Raw genomic sequence first — 25,855 nt, 5'->3', positions numbered from 1 at the left:
TGAAAAAAAAAAAAACTATCTTTATTCACACCGGTACCATACATTGATACAAGTCTAACCATATACAGCTATTAAAATTCACATCAATAGACAGGATTTCCTATGTACAAAGTTCTCTGTGTCCAGTTACACCACGGTTTCAACTGACGGTCCCCGCCGCCGAAGACTGGGTACCAGACATGGGTGGAAGAGCCGCAGGGAGTGATGGGGCAGTTACGTCTTGTTGCGTAAGGAAGGTGTTGTCCCCCAGTGCTTCCTGTGTTAGCTCGCCTGCATTTGACAGGGCTTTCGACTGAACATCTGGAGGCGAAGGCTCCAGAGCAGGTACCTTGGATCTAGAGATGGAAAAAAGGGAAAAAAAAATAAGCTATGAACTTAATTCTGACTGTTTCTCTAGACATCTCTCGGTACTGTAACTGCTGTATGCCAAAGTGTTTATTATTACTATTATTATTATTATTATTATTATTATTATTACTATTATTATTATTATTATTATTATTTCACAGTTGTAATGGTCTGTACTACTCCTTTTAGCTTCCTAATTTTTCTTTCGCGAGTTCTCTATCGTTTTAAAATATGATTTAGGCGTACGATCAGCTTGTTCGCAGTTATTGCTTGACCTACACTGTACATGTAACTTGGTCTGCCATAATTTCGAACAAAACATACTAAGTATGGTTCAGGAAAAAAAAGACACAAACAAAAACTGTCATAAAGAGTATGACAAACAAACATCAAACCTTCTTTTTTCTTTAAACCCATTCATCTTCGCAAACATCAATCTCAGAATGCGCTCACGTTGTTCCCAGGTAAGTTCGGCCATGTCGACTTTTCCCTGGACCCCAGTCCACCGCTCGGCTTCCTTCAGATCGTCGAACACGTTGTTCGTACTACTGTCTAATTGGCGGAAAGTTCTCACGCGCGGAAAATCACCTTGACCGGCGTGAGCCTCGAGCATGCGCTGTTGGTAAGCGTTTTGGGCGTCTTTTCGATATTGCACTCTACGGAGGAAAATCGACATTTCCTGAATCAACTGTTAAGTTATTTTCTCTTTCTCTTTTTTTTCTGTACTATGAGGTATAATATTTACAATGGAACAAACTTACGATCGAGCACGGTCAACCACGCAATTTTTTTTCCTAAATTAAATGATTTCAAAGACGAAATTAACTTTCTGTTTGAATACCCGAAGTACTCAACTTCGAGAGAAGAACTCTTATCGAATTTTTCAATTATCTAATATTTCCGCAAAAAAATTAATACCTACATAAATTAATTAATTAATAAATTAATTAAAAAGCATATAAAGAATCGATGAACTGTGAAGAATATGCTCGTATAACGTCTTGTCACCAACACGAGTACGAAATGTTTTCCATTATTTTTATTCCGGAGAATTCACCCAAAATTGTATTAAAACAAAAAATTCAGTCAACAAAAAGGTGTCAAAGTTGCCTTTGCAAAGCCGTAAGCAACGGTAGTGGCAAGAGAAACCTAAAAGGGGAAGATCCCCAGCATAATATAAGCAAAACAAATGTACCTATTTCTGACGATTTCATTTTTAACGTACTCCAGTGAATCCAAGAAAAACTGCTCGACTTCAGTTCTCTAAAAATACAGAATTATACAAAAATGTTACTTGATAGAAAATGTGGTTAAATGTCTGACAGCTACATACAAAACTGAAGCTAAACCAGTTACCACAGAAGAACGTCTTGCGGCTCCAGTAAGCACGATAGTACTGTTTCGAAAGTATAGGATGGGGTAAGGAAGAATAGCCCAGCTGAATTTCCTCACGACAGCTTTTAAAGATCACGTTTGTGAAGTCGTGTATAGAAGAAACTTCAAAAGAAAATAAACGTATAAAAATCTCTAACATTTCAAAGACATCTGAAGTAGGAACAGTGTACTAGACTATAGCTTTACTATCGTTAATTTTAGAAACAGTATAAGAGATACACATTTCGATGTTGTTATGAAGGATGCGTGTTCTAATTGTCACCTATGTACTCCTCGATACCTGTTACTTTAATTTTTATTCCTCAGTAGTGTATTGCATTTGTAATTTTAGAAATAAATTTTAATATCTTACTCTTCTTCTAATTTTTCTAATTTAAACATGGTAAATTTATTGTCATCTTATTGGAAATAAATTATATACTCTACTTTAACGTCATCAGCGTCCACAATTAACTGCATAAGCTAAATACCTCTGAGACGTTAATAAAGTTAATTCATTCATTCCTTCATTATGCATTCATTCACGTGTAAATCATCGACAAAGAGACGTAAGGTAAACTTTACGTACTAAGTACTGAAAGTTTACCTCAGGTCACTTCGTACGACTGTATCATCACTTCAGTTTTCCACTTACTTCCCTACTTAAATACCTAAGAAAAAAAACACACTCTTTCCTGTTTTTAAATCAGGGTCTACCTCTTCTCACCTGATCTAAGATGGTCTTCGCCAATCTCTTGACACGGTTCATCTCCTTTGTTTTAAGCTCCACTATTCTTTGCAACCGCGAAATTTCAGCTCTGCAACAAATACGAAAGCAATACGTTACAGCTAATGTAGTTTTAACACTTTAAAGCGGTTTTCATTTGAGTGCCGAAAACTTATTCGTTTTTGTATCACTGCGCTACACGATTGGCTTAAAAAACTCGCGCCACTTTTTCATCCAATCACAAGTAAAACCAAAACCAATGGTGACTCTCTCGCACACGTTTTCCCGCGCTTTGCGTCAGCTTCATGTCATTGCTTCGAGTTTTGATTGGTTCACTGTACTGTCTGTGTCATTTGTGATTGGCTAGAGTGATTACTCTGGTTTTGGTTTTACAACACTCAATTAAAAACCGTTCTATATCACTTTAACTACTTGTGGAGACAGCGTAGTACTTTTATAAATATAAAAAAATGACGGAGGAGAGTCAGAATGGCGATGTTGTAGTCTCAGCTATCAGCTTCATTAAAAGTTTCAGCCTTGTTGTCAGCTTTCCGGTTAACAAAATGACATAAAAATTTTGGCAAATTCTCAACTGTCAGTTAACCCCATCCAGACCCTCACAGGAGTGATCTGCGGATATGTCATTTGTTAGCTGATACGTGAAAAATCTTTCACCTGCAGTTTCGAGTTTCATCCTCAGACTTCTGTACCAGGCTCGCTCGTTCGGCCTCGAACTCACGCACCACGTGACTTAAGGATTTTTCCAACGTCTTGACCTTTTCTTGAAGCTACGTGTATGAGGACAAACCAGTACAGTTACTTTATGGAGAAAGGTCAACATTTCTACTTAGCTACAGTAACATAGTTCTGCGTTTGATTCAACTACAGTATTGTCAAATTCAAAACGCACAGATCTGGGAAGACCACATATTTCTTTGCATATGTCACATGGCCTCCTTAAATTTTAGATTTTTCCGCAATCTGATTCTTCTCCCCTTGGAGTACGGCCATCTTCTCTCGATAAAAGATCATCGTTCGTCAAAAGTGAAGAGGAAATTCGTCAAATGTAAATACCTCTGCAATTTGTTTTTTCTGATGTTTACTCTCCACAATTTTCTCTTGCACAATCATGCCGTTCAGTTCCTAGATGTAGAGAAACACAGACAAAAATAATAAATTGATGATAGTTTCGATGAGATTGACATTGTCTTAAAAGATATCAGGGTATAATGCTGTACTCTGTATAAGCAACTGAAACTAAAACCCAACTTCGCAGCTAGCATGTTTTTTTTACCAATTTTAGCTTGCACGTCGTTGCTTCCAGGCCAGTCAGATACAAAACAAAACCCATCCTAAAATGAGCGCTTTCCATTCGAAAATTGTCAGTGACATTAGGAACACCATTTTCCTGAATTATCAGAAGAGTACAACCTCACGAGGTATGGTCAAATTTTCCGACCTTTCTTAACGGAAATTTCCGTTCCATTTTATTTTTCTCCCGAAAATTCCGAAATTTTTCGGTTGCATGGTTCGCGTTTCGGAAATTCAACAACTTCCGGATTTCATTGAGACTTTTCCGAGGAAATTTCCGCACCATTTGTTCCCGGTCTTGACTTGTTTTGCTTCGTATTCGCGTATTTCGTCCAACGCTGGGAAAGAAAAGAGATCTCTGGCAGTCTATTACAACTGATAGTCAAAATCGTTTAAAAACCATACCTTCTCAGACAACAGATCACCCGTCTTTGCGTCCATGATTTCTTTTTCCTTTACGAAAACAAAGAAAGAAACCAAATTATTTATAAACTGAATCTTCTTCAGAGAGAAAAATATAAAATGCCGTCTAATCCCAACTCTCCAAGCCATCGTTTTTTCGATTCTCCTGTTATTGGAAACAGTTTTTGTTCCTTTGCCCCAATAGGTCGTAATATTGGCTTGTACCTTTGTTGCACATGTTTATATCTCTATTTATTAAGTTACTTTTGCTTTGAATTTAATACACATGACCGTAAATTGTTTATTAATTGTATTCTATAGATAGCTACCTATTTTCTTTACCCTTATGGTTGTTAAAGAAAGCCAATACCATATTTATAAACTCTTCAAATTATTCTAATCTTCTTTCCTTTTTGGTGTAAAGAAATGTTGTTGTTGTTGAGTTGTAAACGCAATTTACCCCAAATTTTTCCAAAACTCTCGATTTCCAGAACCAATTTTCATTTCCCTATTGTTCAATAAATTGGGATTTCACTGTACGTCGTTAAAGATAACTAGAAGTTCTTTGCGACTGAGAACAAACAAACCTTTTTTAGTTCCTGTCCTTCTTTCAAGTGAAAATCTAGCGCAGCATTTAGTCTGACGTTCTCCTTGTATACAGATCGTGTTGTCTCGTCCAAATTACTGACAAAACAAACAAGCAAACTCTCTTTAGTCTGTTAAAACAAAACTGAAACAAAACCGAAACCAAAACAAAGAAAATTCTTTCTCAAACGTATTAATAATTCAACAAGTTTCAACACAGGAAACCAAAACTGTGACGGTGTTAATTAGTCTGGATTTTTACGATTTTATTTCTTCGTTTTCTCGTTTGTTTTAATTTCAGTTGGGGAGATATATCAAACGCTCAAGACAGTGTTTGACCACATTTCCAAACATCTCGAAGTTCGTCAAAAATATCCCGCTACCTGTGGCATTTTCAACTTTATTTTCAGTGTTTGGAAATGTGGTCAGAAGCGGTCTTTGATACATATAACTTGAAGTATTGAATAGTACATGTATAAAATTGAGTATATCGAAAATTAAGTCAATTATGTTTCCTAATCTAGGTTTTTTTTTCCTCACATAACACATGAATACAAATCTTAAAAACAATGTCGATAGAGCGGTTTTCAATTGAGTATCCCTCTGGCCAATCATAAAGGACAAAAACAATCCAGAGAACCAATCAAATTTCCAAGAACATACTTATTACATGTACATGTATGTACAATAAGATGTAGCTTATTAAAAGCAAAACACTGAGTGGAGGGAAATGTGTCTGACTATTGGTTTTGGTTTTACTTCTGACTGACTGACAAAGTGGAAAATATTTCAATTAGAATTTATAAAACAAAGCAAATGTGAACTACCGCTAGTTACATGTACATGCAGTTTTGGCACTTAAGGGAAATTTGCTCTAGACACGATTTACTGTACATGTGCGAGTTCTAACATTACTCACCTGATTGCCTCAGAGTGTGCTCTCTCTGCAAGCTCTGCAATCTTTTTACTTGCTTCTTGCTGAAGTCGAACTTTTTCTTCAAAAAACTTGTGTTCCATTTGCTGCAAAGTGTCCTTATGGTGTCTTTCAGTAGCAAACATGTTTTCCTTTATCTGATGAGGAAAGCGCACGGAGAAATGGTGTCATACAGTCATGTAATAATTGAACCTGTATTACATTAGCTCTATTTTTATTGGCTCAATGCTGATTGCTATAGCGTTAACATCAAATTCAATTCACTGTTGCTTTATTTCAGACAGGAGTAATGAGCTGAAGTCTGATGTCACTCTACAGATGTACAATGTAATAGGGTAACTAAGAAAATAGTGTAAAGCAAGCTTCAGTGTGCTACACATTGCCTCCTCCGTGAGGTGACAGTGAAGAAGAAATTGAAAAATCCCACATTACACTGATGGAATGCAGTGTGTAAGTTTCCAAATGGTGCAAAGTAAATCTATGTACAAAAAAAAGTGCAATGGCCTGATCTGATTTTTAAGACCAACACACTCTTGTGCAAATTTAAAAATGTGCAACAAGGTGCTAATCTTCCCCCAAAAAATCATGACTGTCACAGTTTTTTTTCCTTTCCTCTTTATCTGTGTAATAACAATCATATGGCACCTACATGTACATACATGACAAATGATTAGCTTTAGAACTGTAGGACTCCCGCTAATATTAATAACGTACCTCATCAAGCTCCCTTTGCATTTGTGCTCTCTTTCTTCTGAATTCCTTGACAAGCTTTAGCTCAGATTGCATCAGTTTGACCTTAACAATAAATGAATGTGAAAATTACATACAAAAAAAATTAAAACCACAGGAGAATCCCACAACTTGTACACAGGTAAGATGCTCTAAAGTCTAACCACTGAACTACTCCTCCCTACATACAGGGAGACTCCTGTGAGTTTATCTTATTCTATCTTCAGTGCTATCATTTCAGAGTTGGAGCATGTTTGGCATCAAAATAATGTGGCTCACGAGCAGCCATAACTCAGAGTGGTAGTTAAAAGGCTCTTTGGAAGCCATTTGGACAGAATCTCTCGGATGGAATGATGTCATGAAAGCGCAGCCTGGCTGCTGAGTACTGTTCAAAATGGCGGCAACGATGTTCAAATTTTGGGCTTCTTTGGAGACGAATTTCACAAGGAAAACCTGCACTTTACAAGCTGAAACTTTGGTCAGTGGCTAAACTTAGTGCAAGGTTTTTATTAGCCTTGACGAAAAATTTACGTTTTTTGGGGGGTGACTTTCTCCTTTAGGCATGTTCTCATTCCATATACTGTGTCCGCCATCTTGTGAACTGGAAACTTGGTAGCCCCACATTCAAGGCATTGCGAAAGATTGGGGACAAACATTTTGCTCCAGGTCTCTCGTGAAAAATATGGTGACCAGCTCAATGAAAACCTTAGCCATAAGACTATTTTCTCAGCTACAACCCTGCAAGCTACATGTAGGATCAGTTAAATCTTCACCTCATTAGTCTTCTCTGCCAAGGATTCTTGAAGTTGGTGAATCTGTTGTGAATACTCATCCACCTAGTAGTAAAAGTTATTATAAATAATATTTAAACTTGATGGTCAATTGACTCAAATAATCATTCTAAAGATTTCTTGTATTGAGTCTTGCATTAATCTGTGTAATGTCTAATAAATTTACATTGTTTAAAGTACAACGGTATTTAATAACACATTATTACCTGTAGTATATATATTGCCTATTGCATACATTCAAGACATGTACTGTAATTACTTATGATATCAAGCACAGACTGCAATGTCTGTGCAACAAAGTTTATTGACTAGTAGAATGAGAGACAAGACCAATAAATATAAAACGCAAAGGTTGGTGTGGGCGGGTTACGTAATTACTAGGTCAAAAGTGGCTGCCAGCTGATACACTGGGACAGCTAAAAGACTACTAGATAAGGGGCGTGTTCTCTCTGGTAATTACCAATCTTCACCCACAGTGATCCTCGTATGATGAATGCAAAACTGTAGCAACAAGACTGATATAAACTGCCAATCTAATTCTCAAAAGTATACAGACAAGGTAAGTCCACAGGCCAGGAACAAAAACACATAATACAAGTGGCTTCAAACAAAACCTCCCCAAGCAGGCTAAAGCCAGTGTAGGTGAAATTATAGTTAGTGCTAGATTTTCAGCCAGTGGTCTGTTTACCAAGTGTCAGTTCTACATGTACATGTACCCTTGCAGTCCAATTTTCAACAGTTCCTTAATAGAGTCCATTAGAAAGCTCTCAAGAAGACCTTTGTTAAGTTATTTCCTGATGGCGCATGTATTGAAGTTAACAAAGGAGTTGCATACTTGCTTTTGTATGCTCTCTTCAAAGGATCTCATTCTCAAAAGGAATTTTTTTTTTGGTTGATTAGTTAATATGTAGTTTCCAAATTTGTACATTCACATGTAAACCATTAAAGGCAAATATCTGTGGGCAAACAATACACACAATTCTTCACGCAGACTTAAAATGGACTGGTAATTTTCATACTCACAAGAGCTTGCCGTTCTTTTCGTGCCTCCCTCTTCACCTCTTTGAGAGCTTGCTGAAGCTTGGAAACCTACCATAACAAAATATGTCCTTGATGAGACTGCTAGAATGTACATACATACCTGTGTGCATGTGCATATAATTTGACATTTTATATCCAATTTGGTGTACCTGCTCATCTTTCTTGCCGTCTTCTTGCTTGAGGTAGGATATGACATCTAGGGTGTCTCTTTCAGTGCTCGACATCTGCATCTGTAGCATGTCATTCTCATACACCAAGCGTTTAGCATTGTCTCTGTTAAAAAACACAATGGCCAGCAGGAGTAAAGGTATGATGCGGTAAATTGTAAACCAAACAATAACGAAAACTTTGAAACTCAATTCTCTAGATCAGGATAACAACAAAACGGTACATACATGTATACATGTAGTCCATAGATCAACCCAAGTGAAAGTCAGTTAAGATTTTCACCTTGTCAGCATTATGTACATATTGCTACTGAGATGAATTTCAGGCTTCCAATGTATCTCTGATATGTCAATTACCTGTATTCCTGGCGGGACTTTTCCACAGCTTCCAACTTAGTCTCCCACAACTTTGCATTAGCGATGGCATCTTTGAGAACTGATTCCTTCTTAGCCTTTTTGCCTTCCTTTTTACCTTTCTTCCTGTTTAGTTGACAAAAAAATCTGGGCTCAACTTTATAATTTAGGTCTCTGAATTTCTTCAAAGTGCGGTTCTTGAATTATCTTAAGATCAGCAAGCTCTGTTACGTTTAAAATGTGGCTGTAGACTGGAGGATTGTACTTACTTAACCACCAGAGTGCCCAAAGCATCAATATTGTCAAGTTGATAAAAAAAAAAAAGCCGTGCAAGGATTACAGAATACCCCAACAACATTTAATGTTCCCCCCTCGACAGAGTCCCCCTAGGATGTTTTTATGTCGTTTTAAAACAAGCTTACTTGAAATACTCACAAGTTAATTAAGCTTAAGTTCAAGACTTAAGCTTATAGATAAAATCAACTCTTGATACAAATAGCATACATGTAGAAAATTATTTTTGAGATAATACATGTTAAGTCACAATTATCATAGCATGAAATGGACTGGGCGGCTATATTAAAAAGCACCCTAACCTATTTCATATATCTAAGCGTTAATGATCTGAAAAATGAACCTTGCAAAAGCGAGCTGCGTCGAGCCTAATTGTACAAATTCTGAAGAGCTTCATACAAAGCTGTACGAAATTAATAGGCTTACAGTTCAAACTCAACATACCCTCCTTTCTTTGCTTTTCCTCCTTTTGCTTTCTTTCCTTTTTTAGGCATTTTATTCGGAGAAAGCTAACAATTTCCTCTTGCTTTAAAGTCCGACTGTTCAAAATGGCTGACCCTCTGAATGTGTTTCCGTTTCCAGGCAACGATTGTTTACGGTCTGACGTTCCAATCAAAAGTCACTTAGCAGGGTCGGGATAATTACAATGATACAAACTCTATTATTTGTATTACCCCTCCCATATAGAATTAAGTTTGTTCGCCTCGATATGAAGTACCGAAACCTTACTCTCTAGGGTAGAGAAAGTTTGGCGTCCGTTAAAACTGGGTACGAACGTAAGTTTCTAAAAACAGAAATATTACGTAGTGTGAACATGGCGGATTGAACAGCATTTCAAAATGGGTTAGTATATTTAGCTCTGATCTGAGGTCATACTTCGCAGTTTATTCGATTTGGAGACAGCTAAACGTTCTTTGCATTTTCCTTTCTCGACCATGCTTGGTTCAGGGTTTAACAAGCAGAAACTAAAGGTGAACTTAAAGTTGGCAATTAACCGACTGAAACTATTGGAGAAGAAGAAGAGTAAGTTTGTTTTTTATTTCATGCCATTTCGTCACTGTTGCTCCGTCTCATTGAACGAAACACTTTTATCAAGTCTTTAAACAGTTCCTCCTTCATATCAGCAGTCTTACAGGCGCGATCTAAAATCGCTCCGTGATCTGAACAAGAATCACTGATTCAGACATCGCGAGATTTAAACGCATAGAGATTCCTAATTTTGCTGCCCTTAATCTTACATAAACAGCGGAGTTAGCACTGAAAGCAAGAAGAGAAATTGCTGACTATATAAACAATGGCAAAGAGGAAAGAGCAAGAATTAGAGTGAGTAAAAAAAATCTTTTCGTTAAGTGTACGTTTAAAATTAATAAGCACACACAATTGTATACAATTGAATCTGTGAATTTTTCTTAGGGAATCACTTAGGAATATCTTAAAGACTTCATTTGAATTCTGTGTATATTTTTTTACTGTGAGATTATGCACAATTGCTCAACAAACCTTTTTTTCCTTTCGTGAGGAATAATTTATCAGACTACCCTTTTTGATACATGCGAGTTCAAAGGTACTGTATTTTCACCTCGAAGGTGATTTCGAAATGTTTTCTCTGTCATGGAAAGTGGCAACAGTTATGGAGATGACAACATTGTGGTGGCGCCAAGGCCCCCTTTGCTAGTTCTCTGAAGAAGTTACAAGTCATAGTGTTTCCAATTAATGTAAACAAGGAAAGCAACTTAAAAATTTAACTCTACTCTATTTATCTGTAGACTACTTTGCTTAAATATGCCTGATTCACTTGTTATCCTGAAACATAAACACATCTTCTCACTTTTAATAAGACAGTTAAGTTTTGATGCAAGCAATTCCATTCTGGTTATCATAGCTCTACTAAGATTGAGGTTACTGTCTGTGGTTCTAGAAAATGTCCTTACCCACCCCAGAGAGTATTATTGGACATTCCAAGGGAGAGGAGAGGGCAAAATCTTAAAAGCCATTGTTTTCTGCCTATAGAAAGTATGAACCAAAACTGCAACTTTATTAATTACTGTTGTGATGCGCTTTTGAATATTTTATAGAAAAGGCACAATACAAATAATAAATGTTATGTTATGTTATGTTAACTTAGAGACCAGGGCACTACCCCTCCCCCCTCCCCCCAGGGAAAGGCCTCACACCCCAGGGACAAGATTGGAGACACCATGTAAATAACTCTTTAGGTTTTTAATTGGAACATTTTGGGTTTAATTTCAGATAAGGGAAGATTGAGAATTGGAGGAGAGATCCTTGTTTGACAGAGCCAATTTTTATATATACGTCAGGGGTTTGACATCAACATTTTCAGCTGGAGGGCAACTGGTTTTCACAGGAAGGCAAAACATTTTGAACTGAGCTTCCTTATAAGAAAAACTTTCCTATAGATGATCAAATCAGAGATGGGCAAAATCATCCTCATTGAGCCGGTCACTTTGCTCCGTGCCCGGCCCTTGATAAAAACCCCTGATACCTGACAAGAAACCAAATATTAATATTTTTTGTTTACCTGCATTTTCACAAGGTGGAGCACATCATCAGAGAGGACTACTTAGTTGAGGCCATGGAGATGCTAGAATTATACTCTGATTTACTGCTGGCAAGATTCGGTTTGATTGAGACTCAACAGTGAGTAACATTCCACTCACACCTGTCAGTCTGCGACCTTATTATTTTGGGGGTTGCTGGTAATTTCATACATGTAAATGTACATGAAGCATTAACTTACATTATTAAATTATTAATCTGTATTTATTTTGTTAACAACAGATACTGTGATGAAGGAATGGTTGAGGCAGTAACAACATTAATGTGGGCTGCACCACGCCTGCAATCAGATGTTCAAGAGCTAAGAGTGGTAAACGATTCTCGGATTTTTTCCTTTGTCAAGTAGCTAGATATTTAGACCACCAAGAGACTTTTTACACTTTTCATATGTTTTATTACTGATTGACTGGGTAAAGAAGTATACAGTTGAACCCTGCCATTTGAAACTCTCAAGGGAAACAAGTTATGAAATAGTTCAAAATAGTGAAAGTTCAAAAATACTTGTAGCCAATAGATTATAGTAAATGACTGAAGGTCAAATCCAAAGGGAAATGGTTTTGAGTTCAGAATAACAGGTAACTCAAAATAACCACATTTGAATTAGCAGGACAGCTGTATTTTTTTCTATTATTATAAATTTTTTTATGTATTTGCCCTCAGTAGACTTGCATGTACCAGTATGTACTATAAGAAGCAGATATAAAGAAACATATCAATTGAAAGAAAAGTAAATGCAAGTATACATGATGTTTCAGTATGGTCTTGTCACCATTATCAGTAGACTTAGTATGGAAAATATTTAAATTATATGTTTGCCTATGCTAACGTGATCCTATTTCATTCTCTTTAATTCAAAACAGATTTCTGACCAGCTGGGCTTGAAGTATGGCAAAAAGTTTGCTCATGAAGCCAGCGTGAATGCCAATGAAACAGTGAATGCAAGAGTAAGCTTCTTTAATGAGTAATTTCTTGAGTTGTAAATTTAAAAAATATATTAAATAAATAATTGAGGGTTGTGAATACAGGGCTCTCATTAGAAGACAGGACAGGTCTGGGTACACATAGAGTCAATACCTGCCCACTTTAAAACCGGATATGATTAAAGAATTCCATGCCAAGCTTTCTTTTCTGCTTCCCTGCTCTCCTATAAGCGTCCTCCTGTGGCAAAATTGACGAAACTGCTGTGAATGAGGACTGTGAAAAATTTAGTGAATTTCCCATCCAAGGTTCAGCTCATTTTATAGTGTGGTTTCAAACTCTCTGCTATTAAGGTAATTCCTCTGAAGTAAAAGTGACAATAGATTTTTGTTCAAACTTTGTCCACTGAATATTTGTCATATGATAACTTCAATTTTGAAATAAAAAAGGGGGGTGCCCATGTTCATTAAGGAGCAGTGAGGCATTGAAAATGCCCCATTTTGGCATTATTTAATGCTTATTATAAGAACGCATTCCCAGTAATTGTAACATCTTTGTAAGCCCGGACTCATAAGAACACGCATTAAACTACAGTCAATACATTGTATCGGACCACAAATAAATGTTTAAGTTTGATTCAGACAGAAAGCTAAATCCTTGATTAAAAATTTGAGCCAAATTTCTTGACATGGTTACCAACTGCAAAATAGAAAAAACCACAGTGTATTTGCTATTTTTCTCATTTATTCAATTTTCAGCAATAGAAATTAGATCAGTCTTTTCTCACGCAAAGCTTATGATTAGTTGATTACAACGACTGGAAAAAAAATTGGAGTGCCCATACTCATTGGTGAGCTAGAGCCATTTTTCAACTGACAGGGCTCAATATCAAGGCAAATCGGTCATGTTTTCAATATGTGCGTGCACAAGCGCGCGCTAATGACGCCATAAATTATGCACAGTAAGGATGCGCAATGCAAATGCGAGGAATGACCTTAAAAATTGATTCTGTGACAAAATGGTGATTGTTATAAGTAGGTAAAGGAACATGTAAGGGCAAATTTTGTCCTTCATGAACAAAGATCACAACACACCCCTGCCTTTCCTACCCTAAATATATCAGACATAACTTTAATACTTTAAATTTATTTTTTTAATTTATAGCTTATTGTAAAACTGAGTCCTCAGCCACCACCAAAAACGTTAGTGGAGAATTACTTAATAGAGATTGCTCGTAGCCATAATGTAGCTTTTGAGCCTGATCCATCTGTGATTGAGGTAGGTACTGTGTCATAACTTATAAACTGAGCATGAGGGCCATACTGGGAGCTTATTGGCCCAGGGTTTGACAGTATGGACTGAGTGGCTAGCAACGTCCAATCCAAGTGCAGATATTCTCCCAGAACAGTCCCAAGCAAGCCTGGTTAATAAGAGATTTATTACATGAGTGAAAATGTCTCGAAAAAAATGGCACAATCACAAACTCTGATACTGTAACTTGAATAACTGAAAGCATGTGCTGCACAAGTATTGTTAACAAATAGAAGGCCTATCATCCTCATATACATGTACAAGTAAACAATATCCTTCCGGGACTCTCAACTGAACAATCCATTTTGTACTCAGTTTTAATGGCTAGCTCCGTGAGAGGGTAAGATGAACCAAATCTTGTGCTGTGATTGGCTACCTGAGTGGGCAAGATGAAGCTTGGGGCTACCCACTGTGTCACGCAGGAAAAAATTCCCCGAAAGCCATATGATTATTAATAAATCTCTTACTGACCAAGCATGTTTGGTCAAGATGGCTAGATAGTGGCCTGGTTTGTTTTTTACATGTTTATGGACCTCAAGTCTGTCTGGCCTAGACTAACCTTGGTCCATAAACATGCAAAAAAAGAACTGGGCCAATATCCAGCCATCTTGACTAAACAAGCTTGGAAGGAAGTACCATAGGTGGTCGGGAATCGAATGTCGTTCTTATTAAGACACTCAATTATTTATGGTGTAAAAAAGAAAACTGACAGAAACTTCTTTTCAACAGAATGTTCTTTGGATAGCAATTACTTATCTACATATAACAATATGCTGCCAAATTTTTAATAATCTTTTCGATATTAGGAAAGTGCATTGCCACTTGACGATGTGAAACCTAGGCCACCAGGTGATAATAGCTCCGGAGGAGGAGGAGGCGGAGGTGGAGGACGCATTGGGTTCGAGGGATACGGTGGAGGCTTTGACGGACCTAGTATTCCTTCTATGACAGGTGGCAGCATGGAATATGCCTACCCTCCACCATCACATGTAAGTCAGTTTGTGCGAGTTGTACTCAGTAGTTATTAACTAAGGATGGTCCATAAACTTGCCAAATAGGAGTTCTCTCAACTAGTCCCTTTCAATGCATATCTAGACATCACCCTCAGGAGTTTCATTAAGGGCTGTGAGGACGATTTTGCATGCCTGGTTTGACTATCTATAGGAAAGTTTTTCTTACAAAGAAGTTGAGTTCAAAAAGTTTTGCCCGTCTGTGAAAACCAGTTGCCCTCCCGCTATAAACATTAATGAAACCCCTGAATGCTCTTTCAGAGGCAACGCTTTTTCCAATTTGATGCAATAACAGGTAACTCTAATTAGATGGGAGGTGGCATTGGCGACTGTAGTTAGTGTGTTTTCCTCCGGATTGAGGGGTCTGGGTTTGAGTCCTGGCTAGGACATGTGTTGTATTCTTGGGAAAGACACTGTACTCTAACAGTGCATCTCTCCATCCAGGTGCATAAATGGGCACCGGTAGAGTTAATGCTGGAGGGGTAACCCTGCATTGGACTACATTTGTAGCATCCCACCTAAGGGGGAGTAGAAATACTCCTAGTCGCTTCATGCTACAGAAACCGGAGAAATGTGCCTGAGCCTGATGGGCCACTTGGCTTGTATGCAGACCTAACCTACTTACTGGACTTGCCTGCAATCACTGGTAGCCAAAAGTTGTCTAGTTGTACATAGATTGCGACTTATTATGGCTATATGGATGTAAATATTAAGTATCCCATACCTAAATATTCACATGACCTGAGAGCCTGATCATTGCTCTTTGACTCAACAGGGAAGTGCCCCACCCTACCCACCAGGACCGGCAGAAGTACCACCACCCACCTACCCATCAGAGAAGAAGTTACCCCCCTACCCAGGGGGGCCTCTCAATAGCTTTAATGCTGGGCCACCACCACCAGGTAAAAACATGCTTTGTTACTTAGCTATATTTTCCTTTTACCAGTTTAGCTGAGCCTTACTAGAAAGCTAATGGCTTCCCCTTAAATATCTCTACCATGTTCAATTATAATAATAATAATAATAATAATGGCATTTCGGGCAGTATATCCACAGGGTGGCTCTTCGCCTGCCCGATGCTAACTAAATTACAATTGTGAAAAGATTAAAAGATATCTAAGAATTTATATCTATATGTAAACGAGATAAAATTGTGTTTTACGATATGCTAAAATAAATAAATGAATAAATAAATAATTAAAATTATGCCAGGTGTTCTAAAGCTCTCTTAAAAATAATGTTTTTGGTGTCTTTACAAAATTTAATATAGTCTTGGCAGCACCTCACGTTGCTGGGCAACGTGTTAAATAAACTTGCAGTCTGGTCCTGTAGAGTATTATTAATTAAAGATCTCTCTAACTGAATGCTGTTACTAGATCTTAAGCATCTTTCGTGTTGAAATACATTAAGTTTCAGATAACTTGGCCAATATGGGTTGTGAAGGGCTTTGTGAGTTGCCTTAAGTAGGTTCCATTCGCGTTGTCCCTTTACGGGAAGCCATTTGAGTTTCGTAAGGATGTCTTCGGATGACACAAATCTACCAAGCACAAAACTAGCTGTAGCCTTTTGTACTCTCTGGAGACGTTTCATTAAATAATCTGGGAGTGAGTGGTATACTATGTCATTATAATATAGCTTGCTTAGAACCAGTGCCTGTGCCAAATTCTTTTTGATATGGAAAGGCAGGATGTTCTTTAACTTCCTTAGGGTTGTTAGAGTAGCATAGCAGGACGCTGCTACTTGTCTGACATTTCCTTCCCAGTTCAGATGCTCATGGATGTGAGACCCCAATAATTTAGTGGTGGTCACTCGTTCCAAGGGGATGCTGTTGATTGTGATGTCGAACTTTTCAGTGTTTAAATGATGGACCTTTGATAACTGCGGAGTAGATAATAACATCAGCTTAGTCTTGGAAGGATTAATGACTAAGTTTGCTTCACGTGACCACGCTTCCAATTTGCCTATACTTGCAGAAAGTTCAGTTAGAGTTGATTGAAGATCTGCTGGTTTGCACTGTGTGTACAATGTGGTATCATCAGCATATTGATGACATTTAACTCCGCGTACATATGACTGAAGGTCAGCCACGTAGAGATTGAAAATGAGTGGCCCCATGATAGAACCTTGAGGTACGCCGAAACTCACCCTACAAAGCTCTGACGTTTTGTCGTCGACTTGCACAAAGTGTTTCCTTCCTGTAAGATATTGGATCGTCCATTTAAGATATTCCTTGGAAAAGCCCAACAGGCTGAGCTTTTCAAGAACAGTCTTGTACTTGATGGTATCAAACGCCTTAGAGGAATCGGCTAGTACCATGAGGGTAACTTCTCCTCGCTTCATGGCGCGAATAATGTCATCTCTGATCCCTAATAGAACAGTAGTCGTTGAGTGTCCTTTCCTGAAGCCTGAGATATTCTCTTTTAACAGGCAGTGAGAATCAATGTAATCGATGACTTGGTGGTGTACGAGTCTTTCAAAAACTTTTGAAAGGACCGGAAGTATTGATATCGGTCTCATGTCTGATACACTGAAGGTAGAGCCACTGGTCTTAGGGATTGGGGTTATCCTCGCAACTTTCCAAGCGTCGGGAAATGTTGATGTGGCAATACAGGAATTTATCACGTCTGTCAAAGGTCCTGCAATCAGGTCGGCTACAGGCTTTAGGAACTTAGCTGGTATTTGGTCAGGTCCTGTCGATGTATCGGAACGAATTAATTCGTTATTATTAGATTATGCAGTATCATGCTGGTCTTTTTTCTTTTCAGCCACCCATCAGCCCGTCGCCCCCAGTGCACCACGCCCCTCATCAGGGCCCAGTTTCCCAGACCTTCCTGCTGTACCTACAGATTTACCGAATTTACCCGACAGTGTCCCAGGGGGAAATAGTGCTGGTGGCGAAGACGTGGACTTCGATGATCTAACTAGAAGATTTGAAGATCTCAAAAAGAAGAAGTAAACTTGTTACACTGTTGAGTTTCATAACGAATATAGCAACATTTTTTTAAACTACACTTTGGCAGTTACTAAGTAATCAGCATTTTTCTAACCATGGCCCCTTTGCAGCTGTATCTTCAGCCTATCATTTTTTTAGCCTTTTAGCACCAAATTGTTATCAATATCAGATTTCTCCTCATCTTGTCAATACTTTATTCAGCATTCACAAGATGAGAATTTTGCAAGTGATCACAAAGGGCAAATTTTCTATATAATGTTATGTGCGGAATCTTCCAACTACAAATATGAGATTGTATGGAGACCAGCAATGAGAATATGTAAAGAAATATTTGCATGTGCACTTGGCTTATTGGCGCTTAAAGGATTGAGGGGAGAATTGTTCAAACCTGTAGAAAACCGTTCTGGCATTTCATCAGGTCATTACGGAACTGTAAAAACAAACAGTGCCTTTAACTGTATTTCTAAGTGATGTAAGTTAAAATTGTGGTCTTAGCAATGTTCTATCTTTTGTCCATGTCAAATCCAGGGTATTTTATGACCTCATTGGTAGAATAAAGCAGAAATTCAGAAATATCTCAAGTCTGTAATAGATGGAGAGCCTTACCTCCTACCTGAAGAGAGAAAAAAGCAAACAGGAAATGTGAAAATCTTTGATTGCACGTCGCCGTATTCTGCGTAGCAAGCGTTCCGGTACGAAGAGCTTTTTCGCATTTTGGCCGCGCGTAAATTGGAGCGAGAGCAAAAAGCGACGAAGCGGAGGGTGGTGGGGCAAGGGAGGGAACGCTTGCCCGCAAATCCCTCGATTTTGAAAAACTCGTTCGCCCACGAACGGGGTTCCTGATTGGTGCGGCGTGGTCATCTTGATTGATAAGTGTATCAAATTTGCTTGAATAATTCCAGGAATAACTTGAGTGTGACTTGCACAATGCCGTGGAGGAAGGTTTGTGAAATTGTGCTAACCCCAGCGAAGATTTACACAGCACAGTCAAACGGCTCAACTCTACTTTAAGTTCCTCCTTATAACACAACATGAAGTACCCTTCATAAAAGGTCGAGTGAACGAACAGGGAAGGGCAAATGTACAAATGCCACGAACCGTAGAAGTCGTATAGACTAGTCAACCTCGTTGTACACAAAGAATACACATTTTCGTGCAACAGGAGTTGTGCAGGCCTGTCACAACTTTTTAATTTCTCCCACGAAACAGAAAACAGGTCTAGCCGTGGTTCTACCAATAACATACAAATATAGGCTTCAGTTTAAAGTTCAGTAGAAACCATGATGTAACATAAGTCTTTCGTCGGCGCAAATATTGTCTGTGTCGGTGTCACAATTTTGTTATTAAAGGCGTCGATGGTGATTCTAGGAGCTGCACTAGCAGTCTATTAGGTACTTAGCTCTTAAACGCATCTTCCCTGCTAGCAGAGGCTCTTATCCTGGTGATCTCTTGGATAACTTTGGCCTGTGTAACAGAAGTAATACTACCTACATAGGATACAATGTTCAATATTTTAAGATAATTGCAGTGGTTTTGAAGAAACGCCTTGCAATGCGGATCAAGTATTGACAAGAGGCGATGATAATCATCGTCTCTTCGTATTCCTAGGAAAAAACGAAACAAAACAATGAAAATAAGACTAAGTCATAACGCAGCTGAAAATGAATTGTAACCCAGGATAGCCCGGTGGAAAAAGAAAATTAACCCTATCTGGGGCGGATACAGGATTTTAGAGAAGGGGGCTCCAGATGGACCGCCGAAGGTGGTCCCTAGTTGGGAGGGGGGGGGGGGGGGGGGAGGTGGAGAGCCGGGGGCATCCTTCGTCGGAATTTTTTTAAATTTGAGGTTCTCAGAAATTAATTGGATTTCCGGCATTCTGAGGCCGAGTCAGTGCGACAGAAAACGTTGTAGCTTCATTCCATCAAGGATTGAATGCATTTATTAAGATTATTACAAGTTTATGACGTTAGCTGTTTTAATTTAGAGGGTTCGACTGAACCCCCCCCCCCCCACCCAACTCCCCCTCTCCCACCCCTAGATCCGCCCCAACCCACACGATCTATCCTTACACAATTGCCCTTCATGTTCGCTTTTGAAAAAAACAAACAAGTTGAAATAGTGTGGTATATAATTATAAAACCATTTTATTAAAAACACTTACACTCTAAGTATACCATTAACAGATGTGTGAGAAACTGTTATACTAACCTAACGTTGTTCCAAGAAGTTTGTAAGTAATAATAGCTTTTTTTCATTACTTAACAAATTCAAACTAACATGGCAAGTCAACATAAAAATATTTGTCACGAAAATTGGTGTTGCGGCTCTAAGATATTAAAAGTATTGAAGTATACCATTGACAAAAGTCTGATAAATTGTTACACTAACCTTGCGCTGTCGCGTATTCTAAGAAGTTTGTAAGTACTAATAGCTTTTTCATTGCTTAACAAATTCAAACTAACATGGCAAGTCAGCACAAAAATGTTTGTCACGAAAATTGGTGTTGTGGTTCTAAGATATCCTTTTGTACTGAAGCTTTAACCTTTCATGTTTGATTTTGTTCCAAAAAGCCGTATTTTTTACCGTCAAATGGCTTTTTGACATGCAATGTTGCTAAATTGCTCAAAATTTTGCTAGGAATGCAATATTTTGCATTTCATATAGATTTTCGACTAGTTTCTACAGTCTAATGAGCGTTGTTTTACTTTAGCGCATGTACATAAGCCAAATTTTAATTTGGAGTGCTCTTTTTTTGCTGATGTGTTGGAATTTTTGTCCTGCCTCCTTTTCCTTTACTTTTTCTCTGTCTTTCTTTCCTGGCTGTCTTCTACTCTTTACTTCCTTTCTATCAGCAGCAAAAGTTTGGCAAAAGAGACGTCGATCAATTATGGGGGTAATGACCAATTTTACCAGCAATTTTGCACCAATAATTGAACATTGGTTGTTCCAGTAGCTCTGTCAGCATTTCGTCGATTTTCAAAATGGACACACTTATGGAAAGCTCTGTCTCTCCTGAGTTAGTTGTTTATCAGCACAATCTGCTGACGAAGGAATTGATGACGTCACAATAATGTCTTTGTATACCCCTCCAAATGTTGTCTGGCGACAACACTGGGCGCGAAAGGGTTCAACTGTCTTGCCATTTCACACTCCATACGTATAGACGAGAACGTTCGAAACCTCTCAGTAAATATATCTCTTATGACAAATCTTAAATTACCCGCAAAAAAAGACATTTCTGACGAGGCGAAATGTAAACTAAAAAAAGAAAAAATCGAAGACGTTTTACAAGAGCTCTTCTTTTCTAAATTGAAAGCAATTATAATAGTATTTCTTAGATTAGCTTATCTATTACCGAATTCCAGTGACCATATATCAACGATGCATAATAACGCTGTGGACGTCAAAAAATGTCAAGACCAAAAACGTAGCAGTGATATAACACTGTCATCAGAGAGACCACTGAATTAAAAAAATCATGCATATGCGTGCTATAGGTATGCTACAAGCTATCGAAACATCTACTTTAGTATGTATACTGTCTCAGGTGAAGTCACGAGAATACGTCCATCTGGCGCTGCTGCTATTCCAGTGGGATATGGAAATGGATTGACTTTACTTCAATATGTACACTTTGTTAGCTCTGCCACTAGTCACGAGGATACGTCCATCTGGCGCTGTTGCTATTCCAGTAGGACTTGGTAAATCAGTGATAGTTTTGCCAGTGAAGCGACCGTCTAAAGAAAACTGCTGAACTCGGTTATTGTTCATATCACATACAAGAAGATTATTGGAGCTGTCTAGAGAAATGTCATATGGTAAGATAAATTGGCCATCTCTATTTCCTTGTTTTCCAAACTTGTACAGAAAAGCTCCTGACTGATCAAAAACGTTAATGCAGTGACTGCTGCTGTTAGATACGAAAAACCTGTTTCTGCAATGAACGCAGCTAATTGGATCGTTGAGTTTCGCTGAGGCACGCACTCCAAACATCGAAATAGTTTCTCCATCCGCTGACAACACATGTATCCTGCCTGTGAAATCCGTTACGACAATGCGTCCGTTATCATCTAAACAAACATCAACCGGAGAGTTAAACTCTCTTTTTCCTGCTCCAAGCTTTCCAAAACGTTTCAGAACAGTTCCTGTCTGAATATTTAAGTGCTCTATTACAGATTTCGTTTCATCTGCAATTAGAACCTCATTGACGTTCCAATACACAACACCAGATGGACCGAAGTCTCCAGAATTGTCTTCTTTGGAACAATCAAATGTTCTTAAACAGTCGCCTTCATTGTTGAAGACATAAACTCGGCCTGCACTCTTATCCGTCACCGTTATCTTGCCTTCTGTGTTAACAGCGATTCCAAACAACCTCTTTGGCGCGTCTCCTTGGAAGAATTTTAAGTTCAACTCGCCAACGACGACAAGTTCACGTTCTTTCACTTGCACAGTAAAAGGACAGGTTTCAAGTTTATCGCCATTGATCTTCACTTCAATGCAGTAGGCGCCTGGTACTTTAAGAGTAAATTTCAGCTGAAGATTACCGTCCTCTTTCTCGCTAACAATCACATTTGTAACATCTTTAGCGGGTTCAATCAGAACTTCAACGTGGTCTTTCAGATCAGCCTGGTTACTCATCTTCTCTTCAGAGGTTTTGGGGCATAATGTAAACTCTGCTTCTACACCAGCCTGAAGAGTTTCCTTCAATCCTTCAAGCGTTGATCGATTTGCGTCTGCCTTTGGAATTGTCTCAATAAAACCTAACTTCAAGTTCTCTCCAGAAGCAGCGGTAAATTTGACGAATGAGGTCTCATCGTGTTTTGGAACTTCAATTTCACGCAATACTTCAAATCGTTGTTTCAAAGTTTCCTTCTCCCTCATGATATCCGAGCTTGAGCTTCTCTCTGTCAGATTTTTAGCAAACTCAACCGCTTGCTTCATCTGTTTGAGCAGAGACTGAGCTTCCTGGATGGCGGAGTTAATTCTCTCGAGTCTCGTCACGCGTGTTGTCTCGAGTGATATAATCGCCTCGCGCTCGCGCTCTCGAATCACTTCGATCATCTGCCCAGCAACTTGCGAGACTTCGCGTTTAGTAATTGCGACATTGTTTTCCAACTTAGAAGCCGTTTCTTCAAATCGCCGAATCACTTCAATAAGCTCGTTCACCCTTTCGTTGATCATTTCAGCGCCAGACATGATGCTGGGTTTCTCGTCATGAGCTGCTTTGTCGAGTAAAACGATCTCGTGATTTCGGTGATCCGTGACTATGCAAATTTGGCAAACACAAGCTTGGCACGAAAAGCAGAAGAATCTGGTGACTTTTTTCTCGTGGAACTGCTCTGAACAGAATGGCTGTCGCTTCAGCAAGGCTTCGAAATCTTCTGCTTTAAAGTCCTTCACTGGGGTGACTTTGTGTCCTTCGAACGACTCACTCAGCATTTCGTGTGCGTTGTAACAGTCTGGGCACATAAACCTTCCACAGTCAAAGCAATAGTACATCTGAGAGTTGTTTTTCTTACATTGGGAACAAGTAATGTTACTTGCATCGCCACTCCGACGAACGGTAAGGAGACTTAACAAACTGTTGTGGAAAAAACTGCTCGGTAAACTTTTGAAACGATTTCCTTCGGGCAGATCGATTTGGGCTTGACACTCTGGACAACGGAACTTTCCTTGTCTGTGGCTGGCTCTCGCATGATTCTCCAAACACTGACAGCAAAATGTGTGAAGACATGAAATAGTTTTGGGTTCGTTGTAGGTATCGAGACAAATCGAACAAGTAACCTGTTGCTTGAGGTTTTTCAACAGGGCTTCCATCACTAGGCGACGCTCGTTCAGTGAAGCTTGCGAGACACAGTTGCATCAAGATGAAATTTTAGTTTACGAGAAAACCGAATACGGTCTCTGTGGGGCCAGTTAAGGTAATTCCTCTGAAATAAAAGTGACAATAGATTTCTGTTCAAACTTTGTCCACAGAATATTTGTCATATGTTAACTTCAATTTTGAAATAAAAAAGGGGGGTGCCCATGCTCATTAAGGAGCAGTGAGGCATTGAAAATGCCCCATTTTGGCATTAGTTAATGCTTATTTTAAGAACGCATTCCCAGTAATTGTAACATCTTTGTAAGCGCGGACTCATAAGAACACGCATTAAACTATAGTCAATACATTGTGTCGGACACAAATAAATGTTTAAGTTTGATTCAGACAGAAAGCTAAATCCTTGATTAAAATTTGAACCAAATTTCTTGACGTAGTTACCGACTGCAAAATAGAAATGACCACAGTGTATCTGCTATTTTTCTTATTTATTCAATTTTCAGCAATAGAAATTAGATCAGACTTTTCTCACGCAAAGCTTATGATTAGTTGATTACAACGACTGGAAAAAAAAATTGGGGTGCCCATGCTCGTTGGTGAGCTAGAGCCATTTTTCAACTGGTAGAACTCAATATCAAGGCAAATCCGTCATGTTTTCAATATGCACGTGCACAAGCGCGCGCTAATGACGCCATAAATTATGCGCAGTAAGGATGCGCAATGCAAATGTGAGGAATGATCTTAATTAGAAGTCATGATTGGCTTGTCAGTGTAACCTTTTGGTTTGTCTTTCGTCACATAATTAAAATGCAAGATCCTAGATCTGACTTTTACTTTGAGAGAATTCTCAAGCTAATTTGCGTGTCAAAGTAGCCGGTGAAATGCAATCGTTCACAGACTACATAAGTTAAAAGGAATTTACTTCATCCCTGGTTATGCTACTTAATTTTGAACTAACGGAATCCTGAAGTGTGCATAACCATCAGGACTTTTCGTTTCCTCTAGTCAATCAAATTGCAAGAGGTTGCACTGAATTGGCTGAGCTCGTTTGTAATCTAAGGTTGTTGTTTTGTTGTGTAATAAAAGTGATATTGTTGTCTGTTTCGAGCGCTGTCTTGAGACGACCAATTAAACTACTTTAATTTCAGTTATGCAACGAGTAAAAATTGACAGTCCCTGGCTTAGCGACGAGGCTCTGTGCAAATTTATAAATATAGATACGCAAGGCGTACTTATTTTACTGCCGGAAATTTGGCCACTTTAGGGCAGCCTCGTCACTAATTGTTTGCCTTTTTTTTTACAAGAACCGACGCACTGGCCGAAGAGAAGGAGAGCTGAAAACACAACTGAGCATTTTTCAAGTCGTTCCAGATAATTGTATATTTTTTATGAGTCAGCTTTACCGGATGTAATTAACATTTATAGAATCAAATCTTCTATAAATAATAAATATTTGCAGGCATCTCAATGTCGCGCATCATCTTGTGACTAAAAACACAGTTTGTATCGTTTAATTGAACTGTGAAATTGCTTCCAATAAATTTGGAAGGGATTTCAAATGATGAGTTCCCTCAGACAAAGGAAACTTTGGCTTAACAGGCATCTGTAAATTTTAATTATTAAGAGCTCCTGCCTGAGAGCATTGAGAATCTTGCGACAGCGACTATTTTGGCACATTGTTCATAATTCGCCTCAAGATACCCTTTGGTGAACTGTTTTCAAAAATCATAATTTTAAGTTCCAGCGTTTTTTTATTTGCGAAAAAAATTCGAAAGTTTGAAAATGCGGTCAAAGTGCGTTTTTCGCCCAATGGAATGCCCCAAATAACACGGAAAGACGAAGCGTTCGTTAAGTCTTGAAATTTAATCAATTACTGTTAAAGTTTACTCAGGTATAGAATAGCTATTCCTCTTTAAGTCTAACGTAATAAATATGTCAAATGCTCCAATATTCTGAATTTTCAAGCCATCCTTAAAACGCGTGCGACGACCGCTTAACGGGAGGCAAAATATTGGCTAATTTTGAGTGGGTAAAACCCTTCCTGGTACGTTGTTTTTTCGAAATTTAACTCTATAGCCTAAACTTTTTGTTCTTTAGCTGTTATCCTTCCAAATCTCAAGCTCGAACTCAACGCGCTTCCGTCTCTGCAAAACGAAGTTGTTTGTCATGTACAACTCACAGATGACCAGATAATTTGAACACGAA

The 25,855-nt window shown here is 38.5% G+C and overlaps 3 protein-coding genes across 4 annotated transcripts; 1 reads left to right on the top strand and 2 right to left on the bottom strand.

The window, feature by feature from the left end:
- Positions 1-2: 2 nt before the first annotated feature.
- Positions 3-9,713, bottom strand: LOC110067312 (basal body-orientation factor 1-like). The gene is made up of 15 exons (XM_089297049.1): positions 9,502-9,713; positions 8,767-8,889; positions 8,392-8,515; positions 8,225-8,290; positions 7,184-7,246; positions 6,396-6,476; positions 5,667-5,818; positions 4,750-4,846; positions 4,166-4,213; positions 3,524-3,592; positions 3,125-3,237; positions 2,450-2,540; positions 1,544-1,611; positions 744-1,004; positions 3-335 (listed from the first exon to the last, which is right to left on the bottom strand). The coding sequence occupies exons 1-15, from the start codon at positions 9,549-9,551 to the stop codon at positions 140-142; spliced, it is 1,602 nt and encodes a 533-aa protein (XP_089153175.1). The 5' UTR covers positions 9,552-9,713; the 3' UTR covers positions 3-139.
- Positions 9,714-9,809: 96 nt separating this feature from the next.
- LOC149107331 (IST1 homolog) lies at positions 9,810-18,401 on the top strand. Of its 2 annotated transcripts, XM_089297051.1 has the most exons (10): positions 9,810-9,900; positions 10,006-10,080; positions 10,304-10,380; positions 11,612-11,715; positions 11,857-11,944; positions 12,495-12,578; positions 13,717-13,830; positions 14,670-14,852; positions 15,649-15,775; positions 17,639-18,401. In XM_089297051.1, exons 1-10 carry the CDS (start codon positions 9,897-9,899, stop codon positions 17,827-17,829), a joined length of 1,047 nt encoding a protein of 348 aa, XP_089153177.1. In that variant the 5' UTR covers positions 9,810-9,896; the 3' UTR covers positions 17,830-18,401. The 2 variants fall into 2 exon arrangements, with proteins under 2 accessions (XP_089153177.1, XP_089153176.1); XM_089297050.1 differs by lacking the exon at positions 9,810-9,900 and having other exon boundaries at positions 9,915-10,080.
- A 1,535-nt stretch (positions 18,402-19,936) lies between these two features.
- LOC149107330 (E3 ubiquitin-protein ligase TRIM45-like) lies at positions 19,937-23,730 on the bottom strand. The gene has a single exon (XM_089297044.1). It carries the CDS (start codon positions 23,644-23,646, stop codon positions 21,442-21,444), a length of 2,205 nt encoding a protein of 734 aa, XP_089153170.1. The 5' UTR covers positions 23,647-23,730; the 3' UTR covers positions 19,937-21,441.
- Between the last annotated feature and the right edge of the window lie 2,125 nt (positions 23,731-25,855).

Source organism: Orbicella faveolata, unplaced genomic scaffold (genome assembly GCF_042242905.1).
Source record: "Orbicella faveolata isolate gen_17 unplaced genomic scaffold, um_ofav_v1 contig_27, whole genome shotgun sequence".
In the NCBI taxonomy this organism is placed as follows: domain Eukaryota; kingdom Metazoa; phylum Cnidaria; class Anthozoa; order Scleractinia; family Merulinidae; genus Orbicella; species Orbicella faveolata.
This window is presented reverse-complemented; position numbering and strand designations above follow the sequence as displayed.